Source organism: Anopheles ziemanni, chromosome 2 (genome assembly GCF_943734765.1).
Source record: "Anopheles ziemanni chromosome 2, idAnoZiCoDA_A2_x.2, whole genome shotgun sequence".
Lineage (NCBI taxonomy): Eukaryota > Metazoa > Arthropoda > Insecta > Diptera > Culicidae > Anopheles > Anopheles ziemanni.
Genome location: NC_080705.1, coordinates 711,606 through 726,972, shown reverse-complemented (window position 1 = coordinate 726,972; position 15,367 = coordinate 711,606). Strand labels below are relative to the sequence as shown.

At 44.7% G+C, this 15,367-nt stretch overlaps 1 protein-coding gene across 1 annotated transcript; it reads left to right on the top strand.

Annotated features, from left to right (window-relative positions):
* The first annotated feature begins 148 nt into the window (after positions 1-148).
* LOC131282653 (rho guanine nucleotide exchange factor 7) lies at positions 149-14,684 on the top strand. The gene is made up of 8 exons (XM_058312176.1): positions 149-717; positions 4,027-4,228; positions 4,297-4,453; positions 4,529-4,729; positions 4,801-5,479; positions 9,257-9,530; positions 9,595-9,942; positions 14,162-14,684. Exons 2-8 carry the CDS (start codon positions 4,045-4,047, stop codon positions 14,341-14,343), a joined length of 2,025 nt encoding a protein of 674 aa, XP_058168159.1. The 5' UTR covers positions 149-717; positions 4,027-4,044; the 3' UTR covers positions 14,344-14,684.
* Positions 14,685-15,367: the final 683 nt, after the last annotated feature.

Here is a 15,367-nt window from a genome sequence, read left to right as displayed (position 1 = left end):
AATTGTCTTGCATTGTCATACCAGATAGATGTCAAATGTACTTGATGCTTGCACCTTCCCAAGAATGCTGGTTGTGTTCTTTTGTCGGCAGTCTGACAGCTGCTTGCAGCAGATTCATCACAATCCTAGCAGGATTCCTGGCCTCGTCGTTTGTAGCGGTCGTGCCGTGCTTGTTCGGTTTCGTTAAACTAATTGAAATGGTGCTCTTTTATTGGGGAACATGAAGAAATCCCGTGCCTAACTTTCCATATAGCACCTATGTTACTTTTCGTTGTCCGGGGTCCGATGTGCAAAGCTTGAACGGTGTGCTCGGCTGTTGTGGTGGGCGGTTTTCCTTTTTTGTTTGGAGTTCGAGGCATAATAGGAATAGCATTGTCGTTCATGTGATACACTCGAGTGCAAAGATAGTTTTTCATTCAGGATTGCATTGTTTTATGCAGCAATCATTGCCGAGGGGTTTTCCTTGTCAGCGCTCGAAATCATTAGCATCCGGTAAGATCGCTTCTTTAGTGTAAGTCGTCGTTTTAACTCGTTCGCGATAGCTAGTGAAGAAAAAAGAAAAATTGCCTTAGTGTTGTGAAGCGGCCTGTTGCGAAGTGCGGAGGAGCAAATATTTTCGAGTGGCAGTGATCTTGTCCCCTTTCGCTGGCGGTGTTTTGGGGTAAAGCGGTTCGTCTTTCGGAGGAGCATTTTACGTTGTCCCCTCTTCCCATGTAAGTGATGCTAATTATAAATCTGGGCATAGGAATATTTTATGTTTTCAGCGTTTGCTTTGCCATTCGGGTAAGGAACAAAAATGTCGAAGGCGAACGCTCCCTAGCAGAGAGAGATTGTTATTCGGCTGTATGTGGTTGGAAATTTTCCCTAATGGTCATCGATTGATTACAAATCAGTCAAACGAAATTCAATGAGTCATGAGCGATAAGCAGCCTGCGGAAATCAGAGGACCTTTCGAAAAGTCAGCTATTGATGCTGTACTACTGTTTGAGCGAGACTTTACCGAAGACATGATCGTACCATTTTATTTCGGTGTCATCGTAGTAGGTCGTTGGACATTTACTCTGTCGCCATGAAAATAATTTTTCTATTTATAGTAACGATCGAGTCTCAAATGATTCTTTTGAACGCAGCAAAGCCGTTGATCTATCTAGCGACGAGTGGAAGGAAGATGCGGATTAACAGTTCATTGGAGGGATGTAGAGAGCAAATACGACCGAAGGAAAGCGGACTATAGCAAATGAAACACAACTGAATTCAAAAAAAAAGTATTCTTACGAGAAAAGAAAATTTATAAAAAAGCCTAAGACTCATGGAGAAATTCGCCATAATGTTTTGGAAATCATGAAGTCGTAACCAGAACCTAGTAGTCATATAAACGGGTTTTCCGTTTGCAGCGCTGTGATGTAAAAAAATAGAACCACTTAAATCACATCACATAAAATGGCCATAACCATCTCTTTTTTTGATCTCAATGGGGTCGGCCTCCTTATTTATAAGTTGTGAGTAGTTTTATGGAAATGATGTTTGGCTAAAAAAATGCACACCTGATATGTTTGAAGTGAGGTTTCACGAAATGTTGAGCTGTGATTTAAAAAAAGCCACTCATATTATTTTCACATTCTATAAAAGAGAAAACACCTGTTGTTACTACTACTTTTAAAACCAACACACCACTAAAAAGCATTGAGACATTATTTGCGCAATGTTTTGGATCAGGTTTGGGATCACTGAAATTAAATAAGTTCACGGAATAATTTACATCGTCGAACAATTAGCAAGTTCATCAGGCATCAGGCAGTTGGAACATTGCCAAACAATTGGCGCAATTTTCTCTTACACTTTGAATACTTTTGATTTGTCTTCAACTGAGAATCAAGTTGGTAATTCCTACAATGTAATGAACCCACACTTCCGGTATGAACATGTACTCTCGAAGGAATCCCGAATAATATTCTCCTTCATACTATCGAACTGTATTCTTGTGTACGGAGAAAAGTATGTTCTTCTCAGGGTTCGCTCATCCGTTGATGGTCATGAGTCACAAGTGTCGTTTCCGGATGGGTGTGTTTATGCTATCTGCTGTTGGTCCCTTTGCCATTACCGACGATGGACTCTGTCAGTCGGGTGTCAGTTGTGTGGCGGTTGGGAAAACTATTTTTTTCAAGCATATTTGAAGCCAAATTTTGTTTCGAAAATAACGTATTGCAAACTTCGTCCTGCTGCTGCTGCTGCCCTGGTAGTGACGGTGTTGGTTGCGATGCGAATGGGGACTTTTTGGCAGTTCTCGTTATGCCCTATCAGTGGCGAGCAGCAGAAAGAGTCAGTTGTGTTCCGCTCAAGACGGCTAGGACCAGGTCTCTGTTTGTTTGCCCGGTGGTAACTAAAAAGTAACCTTTTCTGTGACCTTGGGTACAGCAATGTTCCGGTAGGAGGAAGCATACCAGTCCGATTTGCCCAGTTTGTGAGCTGTGACATTTGTGCATCTTCCTGGCCGCTAGTAGGCCCTGTTTTCTTTATATTGAAAACTGTACAGTTCGGTGAAAGCAACTGGTTCGTAGTGGTTGTTGAATGGTGGTAGCTGCTATATAAATCTAGTCCGAATGGCTATCTCCATCCTTTCGTTTTAGAACCCTTACATCAAGGAGAACTGCCGAAAAGTCAACCCTGACTCAACCGAGGAAAACGTGCGATCGTGGGGCAGAGGGAACGGAAAATAATTTTAGAAATTTTGCAGGCTGCAGCAGCAGTTGCTACGCGCATGACTTATTGGATATCCCAACTATTCAAGGAACAAAAGTCCAACGAATGCTAGTGTCGGTAGACAGCGGTTAATCTAAAATTGATTACGAGCAACAATTCGCGTTTTTAGTTGCATTGTTAAACGATCATCATGGCAATGCATCAGAACTATGTGGTGCTTCTCTGGTACATCATCATGGTGGTAATCCTGATTTACCTCTTTGTTTTCTCGCAATAGTTCTCTCTGGCACGAGCGAAGATAATCTTAAGAAAAATGTACCACTATCGAGCCTGCGTTTCATTAAATAATTGGTTGAAAAGCTACAGCGTGCGCTTTAGGAAGAGTGGCCACAAATACAAATTAACAAATGTGCAACTCACATCAATGCCATTGAAAACGACATTCTTGGCGTAATGAGGACTGATCGTAAACAAATCTGATGAAGATGCTCATCGCGTGCTCGAATCGTGTGCACCGATCAAACGACTAAGCGTCCGCCTCGATTCGGGGTTTTGACGCGGCATTGGCGATGCACTTTCAAAACACGATACGCCAAAGAGTGCTTTCAAGGATAAATGCGGCGCATGGTTAATAAATTTGACTTGTTATAAATAAACCGTTCGGAACGGAGAGTGTACGATGGTCTGAATATTAGAGACCGTTCGAATCAAATCAGAGATCAATTGATCGCTGCAGCGATGTTAATTACTACTCTAATTTGGATTTATTAGAATGAATTGATGAATTAGTCATAGCAATTCTTGTTTAGTTCTCTTGGAGTAATGTAAAAATATACTCAGTTCTATAATGTGAAATGATCTTTTTGTCGTTGCATCTTTACTTTTTAGCTGCCCTTCTTGTTTTGTTTTCAAAGTATCCGAATGATGAGCATCATTGGAGTGCGATGAAATTCCACGAAACGTCTGCTCAACTCGCGTTCTCATTTGTTTGTCGCACGTTTCGGTATAAGCCATCCTAACACGTGCGTGCGTCACACAGTCTGTCTCTTCGAACGCTGAGCGCTGAAAATCCGTGTACATTCCATGTGTTCGATGTTTGACGCTGTTTTTTTAGTGTGTTTTTGGGTATTTCATATTCTTCCGACTATTTTTAAGTTGGTGCAATTCGATCTGGCTGTATGACGATGGTTGGCTGATTTACGAACGTAAAAAGGGAAAAAAGGGTTTGCCTCCGGTGTACTAAGAATATGTCAATTTCGACGTGTAGATCCGTGTTTAAGGTGATCATGGACGATCTACTGAAGCAAAATCTATGTTTTCAGATAGGGTAGCAGTTGTTTTGCGATGGATACCTCGGCGATTACCGTGCAGGCGCAGTATTCTTTCAAAGGGTCCAACAATGATGAGTTGTGTTTCAAAAAGGGCGACATCATAACACTCACACAGCGCGAAGAGGGTGGCTGGTGGGAAGGGACCTTAGGGGACAAAACTGGCTGGTTCCCGAGCAATTATGTCAAGGAGTATGCGGGTAAGTATGCCTGGCAATTGAATTGTTGATCAGAAAAAAGAAAGAAGTATATTTTTTTCGTTTTACAGGTCCCCTTCCCCTTTCCGAAACAATTCGTCCGCCCGAGGAAATTCAAGCATTCCGGTCGGTTGTCTTTCGTGATCTACTCGAAAGCGAAAAGGCACATGTTGCCGAACTGAGAGGATTAGTGGAAAACTTTATGGAGCCACTGGAAACCAGTCAGATGTGAGTGTTCATCATGTTGAGGTATTCTTGATAGGATTTGGCTTAGTATTCATTGCATTTAATTTCGTTCGCTAGACTTACGGGAAGCGAGTATGCGCAGCTGTTGTGCAACTTTTTGGAGGTCGTCGAAATGCACGAAGAATTCCTGCAAACGTTAGAAGAATGCAACGATCGCGTGGGAAAAGTGTTCCTATCAAAGGCTCCTACGATGAAGAAAATACACCAAATTTACTGCGCAGCACATCCTCGGGCGATCGTAATAGTTGATAAGTTTCGGTAAGTATGAAAACATAAACATCGTGTAGTCGAAGGTATTTTCGATTTACTTGGTTTGTTTCTGATTGCAGCGAAGATCTAAATGTGTTTATGGAAAAACAAGGCGCAGCAAAGCCCGGTTTGCTGGTGCTTACCACGGGCCTTTCCAAGCCATTCAGACGGTTGGACAAGTACGCTGCTATACTGCAGGAGCTTGAACGTCACATGGAAAGTGGCCACCCTGACAGGGGGGACACTCAGCGCAGCATAGCGGTTTACAAGGACATTGCTTCCTCCTGTTCGGCGACCCGGCGACAGAAGGAATTGGAGCTCCAAATCCTTACGGGGCCCGTACGAGGCTGGCAAGGCGCCGAGTTGAGCACCCTCGGTGATATCATTCACATGGGCAGCGTGGCCGTGGGCCCGGAACATAAGGATCGCTATCTGGTGCTATTTCCCCAAACCCTACTCATTCTGAGCGTAAGTCAACGCATGAGTGCATTCAAGTACGAAGGAAAGCTGCCACTGACTGGAATCACCGTTAACCGTCTGGAAGATACGGATCAGATAAAACACGCATTTGAAATCAGTGGAACTTTGATTGATCGTATCGTAGCCGTGTGCCAAGGGCCGAATGAGGCCAACCGGTGGGTGGAGCTACTGAGTCCCAAAGCAGGATCCGGGAGCGAACAGACGAGTGGCGGCAGTTCGGTGGACTTGAAACGCAACGTGAGCAGCTCTGCCGTCAATATTCCTCAACCTCCGCCTCACGTAAGTGTTGTCAATATAATTCAATCATGCTTTTCGTTTTAATTTTCACGGCGGAGATACCTCCGATTTATACCACCTTCTGCCGGTGTAGGGTATTTTTTAAATAACTGATTGTTCGTTTTTGTGAGATTTTTCTATTAAGGTTATATTTTTCCCACCGTTTGTTTCTTCTCTCAATCTTTTGTTAAACCCCTTCCCTGCTTTGGTGGCGTATGGCGTATGTTAAAATGTTACTGTCGGACTTCGATACGACGGGTTTTTTGCGATGGTGTCGTGGTTCACGATATTTAGGAGAAAAAACAACTTGCGCTTGATTCTCGTGGTTACAGTACTCGTGTATCGATATGTGCATACGGTGCCAGTGGTCCATGGGTCACCAAATATGGATCGGACTTTGAAGTGACCTACCCTCCGGCCAGTTATCCTTCGACCGCTCCATACGCTCAGCTAACTGCGTACCTACGACGGCTCTTTCGGGCCGGGGAATTATCGCGATATGTGGTGCAAGCACTGCTCTACCCCCAGGTCACCCAAACGTACGATCGGCGGCAAGTGGTCATGCGTCGCAAGAGACACAAAGCTACGGTACGAATGCAACGGCGTGACCAAGCAAACGCTGCTGCAGCGGGTGGAGAGGATGTGAATGGAAATACAGCCGCAGGTCAGAGCTCGTCAAATATGGAGGCTGTTACAAGCGCAAGTTTCGAATCGAGCTCCTCCTCAGGTTCGTCTGGTTCGTGTCAGTCCTCGTCCTGCTCGAGAGATCGTTCTCACCTGGAACGTCAAAATGCGGTTGATTATGTCGAGGATGATGACGAGGCGTATGAAACGATAACGTTTTTTGCTGGCAAAAGGAAAGATAGCGAAGAACAAGATGCGGATAGTACTGTGTACGAAAGTTATACTGACCCTCATTCCACCGAAGGCGGATCGTTCAAGTACGCTCGCTGCAATAGTAATCGAGCGACAATAGACTCGGAAGATAGTGAGGGGGAGGAAGTAGGAGATGATGTTGAACAAGAGAGCCACCGAAGCTCTGAAATGATTGGATCGACTGCTGTTCCGTGTTTAAGGATAAATGATCGCGAATCGAACGCCGGTAGTGATGGAACCTGGGGCGCCGGTAAATCTAGTGCACATCACATCCCGAGTATCCACACCTCGACGGCAAGGCTGCTCATGGGTGACCTCAAGCAGCAAGCTTCGGAGCAATCGCAAATGTCTAGCTTTGAGCACCGAACTGGGCATGCCGGGCGTATGGCGTGTGAGGATTTGTTAAAGCTGGACGATTCAATGCCGGTTACTCATTCGCTGCAACAGAAAACAATTGCCGAGGAACGCCACAGCATGCCAACGTACTTTGTCGGCAATCGCTTCAACAACTCGTCAGTAACAGAAATCTACATTCCTTCGTGGAAAGCCGAAGATCGCACAGCTGGTGCGAGTGGTGGCGTCGGTGGTGTTGGTGATGTTGGTGGCCAGACCGGTTCCGACGATCGCAACAGTGTCCATTCCAGTTCGCTTAACATACCAGCCATCGTGCCCGCACCGGATCCGGTGACTGCGGAGTTATTGTATAATTTTTCCAAAACCACCACAACCTCTCCGGAGACATTGGGGAGTGGTGGTCTGGACTTGGCTCTTGGCGGATGTTTGTCTCGTGAGCAGTCCCCATTCCGTAAGCATTCAATAAATTCCGATAAAAAACTTGTGCTAAATCCAACTCATCATAGAAAAGGCAAGAACGATTCTTACGAGCATCATGCAAGCGGAGATCCATCTGCAGGACCATCTGCGAAGTCTCCCGCCGCACGACGATGCGTCAGCTATCAATATGTACAGCTTCAAGCTGCAATGGAGCCGCTGAGCCTGGAAGAGAAGCCAGTCGATTCGAACAACAACCCTTCAACGAGGGTCAATCAAAGGAACGATCCTTGTCAATCCGACCAATCTGGGATTGGGTTTGAATTCGATGCTCCCTTAACCTCTCCAGATAGCCACAAGTGTCGATTCTGCAGTTTTTATTCGCGAGGTCACAGTCCACATTCGAGCGACTCAGGTATGGCCGGTAGTTGTACGATCTCGACGCCAGACGGCCCAGCTAAATTTTCCGGTGATTTTCTTCTTTGTGATTATGCAGCGCAGCGTGCAACGCAGAGTGTCGATGTTGTTGACACCCGCGCCATTGGAGACGATAGCGATCGTCCGCAAGAGCATGACATTGTGTGTGATAACGTCGTCTATGGGTTCCCGTTGCCAACGCGTAACAGGGAACGAGACCACTGCGGTCCACACTTGCAATCGTCGCTACGTCATGCAACGTCCAGTCATAATTTAGGTCGGTTTGCGCTCGTAAAGGACTGTGAGTTCGATTATACTGACAGTGGGCAGTACGATCACCACCATAATGATCCGCATCATAATGATTCTCCGCAGTCTACATACCAGAAGCAAATTGTGACAAACGAAGACCCAGTTGCCCAGCGGGGTAGTAATATTGCCGACACGGCTACAGTAGCACTGAAAGAACATTCCCCATATTTCGACACGCCGATCGAGGAGCTGGAACGTGGGTCACGCAGCCGAAGTGAAGATCGTATCCTGTCGTCCTTCTCGTCGCAAGATCGAGACGATGCTGGCAATATGGAATTGAAACAGTATTTCGGTCGAAGTCGTATCGTGGTCAACTTGTACGATCGTTCTTCCACCCGATCGACCCCTAAAGCGACTGGTGGAGGCGCAGGTTCGGATATGATAACGTTCAAAACCGGCCTGTATGCACATTGGTGGAAAAAAGAGAAGCTTCCGATATTTGTCGTCACGAGCCAAGAAATGCTGAAGCTACCAGCGGCCACGGGCCGTTTGGTACGACCAAAATCGCCACAATCTTTTCCTGCTGCGTTTCCTTCCCATCCACACCAAGTTCCCTCCACTAGTAACGTAGAACCCACGTCCAGTAGTCGAGAGTGTGCCGCCACTGCCGGTGCCGTAGGCGATGGTCTGTTGTGGCGTCCGATAAATTGTACCTATCGCCGTGGAGCTGCTCGGGGTTCAGGCAAGAGTGTTTCCGTCCTCCGTTTGTTTAGTTTTCGTTGTTTTATTTTTGTTCGTTGAATTTGTTTCTTTTGATTACTTTTGCTTTACGTTGTCGAATGTTTTTTTGTTACATGAGTTTTCGCGGGCCGTCTTTATTAAAACCAAGAAGCTTATAACGTTCCTGAGATAAGAATGAACTTCACAAAAGCGGAAAAGTTGCATCTAGTTTTAATTTCATCTAGTTATTTTGTTTAATATGCATATAATGTAAAGATCATTCATATCAGGATAACATGATGTAGCTGGAATGTAGTGCGTATGTTTTGTTGTTTGCTGTCGTTATTTTCTTCTATCAACTTAGCATTGTATTGCCAATTGCACACCACCAGCCTGAGCCCCATAAATGAGCAAAACTCCATAAGGAATAATTAATTCAAACCCCCAGTCCTTCTTCATCCGGTACTGAGCTACAGCTGAACTTACTAATACTAATTTCATTGTGCTTTTTTGTCATTTTCTGTCGCTCAATTCCCGAAGATGATCCTCTCCTATCACATCGCTGATCAATGTATACCTACCTCCTTCACTCGCTGCGTCTTCCTCTCACCATACGTACTGATAATCATGGTTTTGTGAACCTAATGTCCATTACGGCCGCGTGTTTTGTGAATGCTTGCGTGCAGTGAGCGCAAACTTTTTAAACTAGTTGTGGCTGATAATTGCCTTTTATTCCATTCCTAGATGTCACCACCTTCGATGGCCGGAAACAGCCATCCGTCGCGCAGCGGAACGTCCAGCATCGTGCAGCAAATGTCGCAACACAAACGCAGCCAATCGTTCAATCATCATCTCAGCTACAATCAGGTTCAGCAACAGCAGCAGCAACAGTCCCAACCACAGCAACAAAAGCAACATCAACCGAATCCAAATCAGTTACCTTCCCTGAACTCCCTGACCCTAAGTCGGCCAGAGGGAAAACAGGTGTCACCAAATCAAAAAGGTTTTTTGGAAAAAGGTATGTTAGCCATACGCTCACCATGGTATTGTGTGTAATTGGTAAACTATTACTCAAATTTTAGCTAACTGGAACATCACAAACCTACGACCGGCGCCACCATTGCGTCCTGCTTTTCTAAGCTCGGTAGCGACCAGCGGTCCTGGGGGAGGTAGTAATAGCGCAGGAACAGGTGGTGGCCGTAGTGCAACTGCGAGTATCACCGGGAGCATTGGTGGAGCCGCGGCCAGTTGTGTTGGGGGTGGTAGTGGCAACGGCACTCTCAACACTAACGACAGTGTTCAGCACGGTTTGTCTTTTAGCGCGAGCTCAAAGGTTTCACCCACGTACGAGGAGGACGCGTTGGTTTTACGTGTTATTGAGGCGTACTGCGCAGCATACCAGAGCACCTCACGCAACACGATGCACTCAGGTAGGCGAGAACATCCCCCATTTCCTATCCATTCCTATGCTTGGTTTTATGCAATATGTGTGAGAATCAACCATTCATCGTAATTTATTATTTATTTTGTTCTAACGAAAGTATCTGTCCTAACCATGTAACTACGTTAGCACCCCGGTTGATTGCACTTAATTAATATTCTTTAGTTGATAAGATTGGAAAGATTATGAAATCAGTGAAATTGGTTTGCATGGTTCTTCACCATTTATACTCTTCTGGGGAAAGTTATCTACCTGGGATGTCGAGGTTTTTGGGAATACTTTACCAATGTGTTTTTTATTCAAAAGCGGACGCCTAAGATGGGCATCCTTTTTGATCTTGTTATCAATGTGATGCAAAGCCAGGCACGTACTAAATGAACTGTTTTGGTTGTTATACCATTTTGATGTGCGCACCAATTATCATTCTATCTGGATTATCTACATCACCTCATTTTGTTGCAACTATCCCCAGAAATGGCTTGCTTTTTCCGTTTTAATTGGTATAACCTCGTTCATGTTGTTCTTGTTTGTATGTTTGATTGATGCTCTGCTATTGCTTCGTGTGGATGTTTATTTGTTTTGCATTTGCATTTTGTTACCTTCATTCGAATGCAAACTATTGTTGACGTCCAACGGTACAATGAACGCTACAGATTCTGTTATCAATCTTCTCTATCTTCTCTCTTTCATCCATTTTTTCACATCCTTTCTCAATCCTACATCATGGTGGTGATTGTTGGCAATTCTTTTACGTTTCCCCTTTGCTCTGTGCGTAAAAAAATTTGCAAATACTTCCTTCGTTTGACACCTACATTAAACACATCCACAAAGCAGCACTGTTACCATGGACACCGTGTTTGCCGATTCGTGGTGGCAAGCTGAAGACGAGCAAGCACTTTTCCTCGTCCAATCCACAGTTGCCGTTCACGTGCTCCTCGTTATCGTCTTATCTGCCGACTGGCACTGGCATTAAGAACAGCCGTACTCACACCTCGACAAATAGCATAAACTCTTCACACATCTGGAGGGAAGCCAGCCCGAATAGTTTCAATCTATACGCGGCTTCGATCGCAACGCTAACGATGGGCAATAATGGCTCTCAGCATTATCAGCAGCAACAGCAGCATCGTCAGCAGCACCAACAGCAGCACCAGCAACGAGCACGATACTCGATCGGTGGCTATGGTAGTACGGAGTGGCGTTCGCACTCGGAGGAAACGGGCCGCACTACCGCTCGTTCTAGTGGGACGTTAAAATCCGGTGCCCACGCTGCGGGTTATCACAATCCCATCGCACGTTCGGGTTCAAACTATGATAACATTTTCATGAACTCCAACACAAACACTCCGCTACTGTCACGTGTGTCCAAGCAGCAAACGGTGTGGATGAACGCGAACCAGATTCCACACCACAGTTTGTACCAGCAGCATCATCACTACGCACAGCACCATCATCGCCATCGGCAGCGAACTAGTAGCCGGGAAGCGGACGCAGAGCTTTTGCTCGAGCGCGGGGACACAAGTCCACCTCCACCAGCACCGGAGGGCGGCAGCGGCAGCGGTGGCGGCGGCGGCGGATACATGCCGGTAGGACATTCGTCTTCCATCAGCTCGTCGTTGTACGATCGACGTCTTAATCGATCGTTTGAGACGGCACAGGGCTTGAAGAGAAATTCCAAGATATCGCAGCTCCGGCGATCGACGCCTCAATTGAACGGCGAAGAGGGGGAGGATGACGAAGATTTAGATCACATCGTGGTCCCTCGACTAGAGGAAGATACATTGCGGGACGATATGTCCCGCAATTCGGTCTCCTGTTGCAACAAACTGTGGATGTTCTACTGGCAACACCATCGATAGGGGCACCAAAACTCGTAGAATGCTTACCGTGTAGACATCGGCCAAATGAGGTGGTTTTTGATTGCCAAAGCAAAAAAAAAGGGCTGTAGACCAAAGGTGCATATCCATATGATATGATCGATTCCATCTGTTGGCAAACGCAAGGTAAAATGTGACAGATGCATCTGCAAAACAAGAACTAATCAAATTACAAGCACCGATGGCCTGATACATTTTACTGTAACTCTTATGCTTTGCAATGTGACTGCATACTTCTACTTTTTAGAAGTAACTGTTTACGATAAGAAAGTGTTTGCAAAGCAAACATTGTCTTCACACACCATATTACTAACCAAGATGTTGTAAAGAGAATCCATTGGCGCTTGGCGCCGTGCAATGAATATTTATTGGGCTCGTTGTTTATTACCGCTTTTTTGTTTCGTATAGTAGCGTCCCTGACAGTAGCTAAGGGAAATATACGAGCTTGCTTAGAGACTAGTGAGTAATATTCTTCTACATTATACATACACGAAATGGCCCCACACGCCATACTTTTCGTATATCCGTAATTAGCAGTATTGCAAACTATTTTTACGAAATAGTTACGGCCCTTGTACTCGAAAACATCGTTCCTCATGGTGCAGTTGTTCAGATAAATGGCAGTAAAACTGTCTCGATGTTGCTTGCGTGTTTTTGTTGAAGTGTAAATGTTGATGAATGCGGTCCGATAAATTGGATTGAGTTTGTTTTCATAGCATTCGCTGCTATACATGTGCGCCATACGCAATAGTCCACACCAAAGAGTAACCGAGCGTCCACAACTGGATTGCCTCAGCGCATATTTCAGGAGTTCTGATTGACCCTGAAGTAAAGACATAATCGATAAGAGAAAACAGCAAAGCTGAGGGCTTGAACTTTGAATGACACGATGTAAATGAACTCGTAGATTTTTTGGAGACATCATGTCATTATAGTCGACAACATAATAAAACGATAGAATATGTTAGTTTAGTTCAATGGCACATACTAGATAACCTGCTACGCTTACCTAAGCTGCAAGTACTTAAAGACCACATCGAGGAATAGGAAAAGTCATGTGATATTAGATAAAGTAAAGGAAGGTTTTCCTTGTAAATAATCCTTCTTTCGGAAATTTGAGTTTCTCTTTTTTTCGTTTGGATTACACGTTAAGTCTGAGAAAAGTGCCGTTGCGATTTTGTTTAATTATCACAAAGGTAAGAATCGCATTTAATGTGCAATGTGTGGTAACATTTCATCCGACAATGGTCACAATCGTTGACGTTGGTTAAATTTATTACTTGTGTTAACTTTTGTTTTGAATGTTATTAAAGCAACAAGCGATCTTTTTAGTTCACCTCTCATCACCTTTTCTACGAGCAATTTGCAAATGAAAATGTCTTTTCCCACGTCAATAGTGCGATTTAGAACGATACGACCGATACAGCTTTCTTTGAACAACACGATAAATTCGGTTGGGTCAGTGGCTGGCCAAGTTAGTCGGTTGGATAAATATCATTGTTCACGCACGGCTGAACTTTCGTCGGCAGAATGCGGAAGGCATTCGCATGAATTGGTCAATTGGGGATTGCTCCGCGGATCGGTTGCTTTTATTGGCTATTTTTAACATCTTTTTCGTTAGTCTGTAGTCGTTTCAAAAATTTGTATTATTTGGAAAATAAGAAAAGTCATTCAAGCCAACGACAGATGAGAGACGCAACTCGCAAATACAGTGACATGTATTTATTATCTGTCCCTTCATGGCTGTAAAAAACAATTCCAAACAATAGCAACTGCTACTGATTCTGTCGCAAGCCATATTAAAAGCGATACTAATCTGAAAGTGTGAATAATTACGCCCACCAAAGCTCACGAACGGCACTCGGGAACCTTCAAAGCTCTTCGGATAGCGCCGCGGAAGATGTTGAAAAGATTACACATAAAACCGACAAACAAGCGGAGAATTCCAGCGCTGGTGACCCGGTTTTCTTCCCTAGCATCAACGGGTCCTCTATGAGGGTTTGGTTGAGCAATGGTCATCTTTCTGGGGCTCGGTTTGTTTTCATATTGTGTTGCTTCTTGCAGTCCAAAATAATCCGTTAGACTTTATGCTTTGGCTTTGTAGTGTTGATTTTCTCCCGCTTTTTGTTGTTGCTTTTTGGTTATGTCTTTTTGTATTAGTTTCTTTTTAATTTGTTCTCCCAATTGTTCTCCTAAGATGAATGTCTCCCACCTTTCTTTTTAATTTGCCTCAAACGAGCTTGTTTAATATGGTTTGGTTGTCTTATGTTTATCTTTTTGTTACTTTTTTCCTGATTTTTCCCACCGCGCACGGTTCTGTCCCATCCAAAGGTTTCGAGTACGACGACATGACCCCGACGCTGCGTCAGCTTTTCATTAGCGTTCGCCAGTTACAGCAGGATATGGCGCACGTCAAGCTACAGATCGCTGAAGAGCGGTCCCAACGCGGCCACTTGCAGCAAGTGCTGATGGGCCACCTGGAAACGTACGGAGCGGCAAACACCACGTGCTGAGTCAAGTTTCAGCCAGTAACACTCAACGAAGGACAATGATGGATTTTTTATTATAGAACGTACGGAATTCAAACTCAAGCAGTCTCTAACCAGAAATCATAGTTTGATGATGATCACTCATCTAACGCCTGGGTAGAATGCTCGGGACTAACAAAAAACCTGTGCTAGTATTTATCAAAGAAGAGATTGGAGAAATTGGGTGAAATATAAATAACACATTTATTTACAATCTGTAGGCTAATTATATTGGAACGTAACGTGATTTTTTTTTGTTACTATACTGTCAACTAATTCGAGTGAAAATGAAAACTAACGCAAGCGATTCGACAAATGAAATCAATAACAAACCAAGGGTATCATTTCAATGGTGTTGGAATCCGAACCTAAACAAATGAGAATGGTAGCGAAGCCGAATTGCCGTGGAAAACAGTCTGCCGAATCGGGCGAAAGGCAAAGGAGAAGGCTCGTGAAAGTGATAACATATCCAAAGCGGGCGGATCAATCTTACTTTTTCCCACACTGAGTCGTCGAAATCTCCCGGCCATCTTTTACTCTTTTACCCGTTTGTTGCAAGTCGATTGGTTTGCTTTGGCCTTTCATCGTTTGCCGACGGATTTTAATAGTATTTTGCCTCGCTTTCGGGGCGTCTGTAAAGCGGCGGATGAAGGTACAAAAAGGTGGCTACCTCTCAAAGAACTATTTTCTGCCAGTTCACCACCACAACGTATCCAAGATATTGGATGCCCATATGCTGAAAATTGCTCGAAGAAACAGAAAATGGTCTACGCTGTTCCCGGTCACACGTCCCAAACACACTTCGACGCAGAGAGGCTAAAAACATTGACCGTGGGTGGAGTGACCAGAAACGGATCGAGCATGTAATTGCCATGATGAGCTCGACTCGCTCGCAGAGTGGTTTCAGTCTGGGAACGGTTTTCTTTTTTCGCAAACTGATGAGCATCATCACGGTTTTCTACCACCGTCATCATACAAATTCGCTTTCCGATACTCTGGCGGCGTCCTT

Coding starts and splice junctions, on each gene's coding strand:
- LOC131282653 (XM_058312176.1), top strand. CDS start 4,045: ATGGATACCTCGGCGATTACCGTGCAGGCGCAGTATTCTTTCAAAGGG. Junction 4,229..4,296: donor TTATGTCAAGGAGTATGCGG/GTAAGTATGCCT, acceptor TTCGTTTTACAG/GTCCCCTTCCCCTTTCCGAA. Junction 5,480..9,256: donor TTCCTCAACCTCCGCCTCAC/GTAAGTGTTGTC, acceptor TTCCATTCCTAG/ATGTCACCACCTTCGATGGC.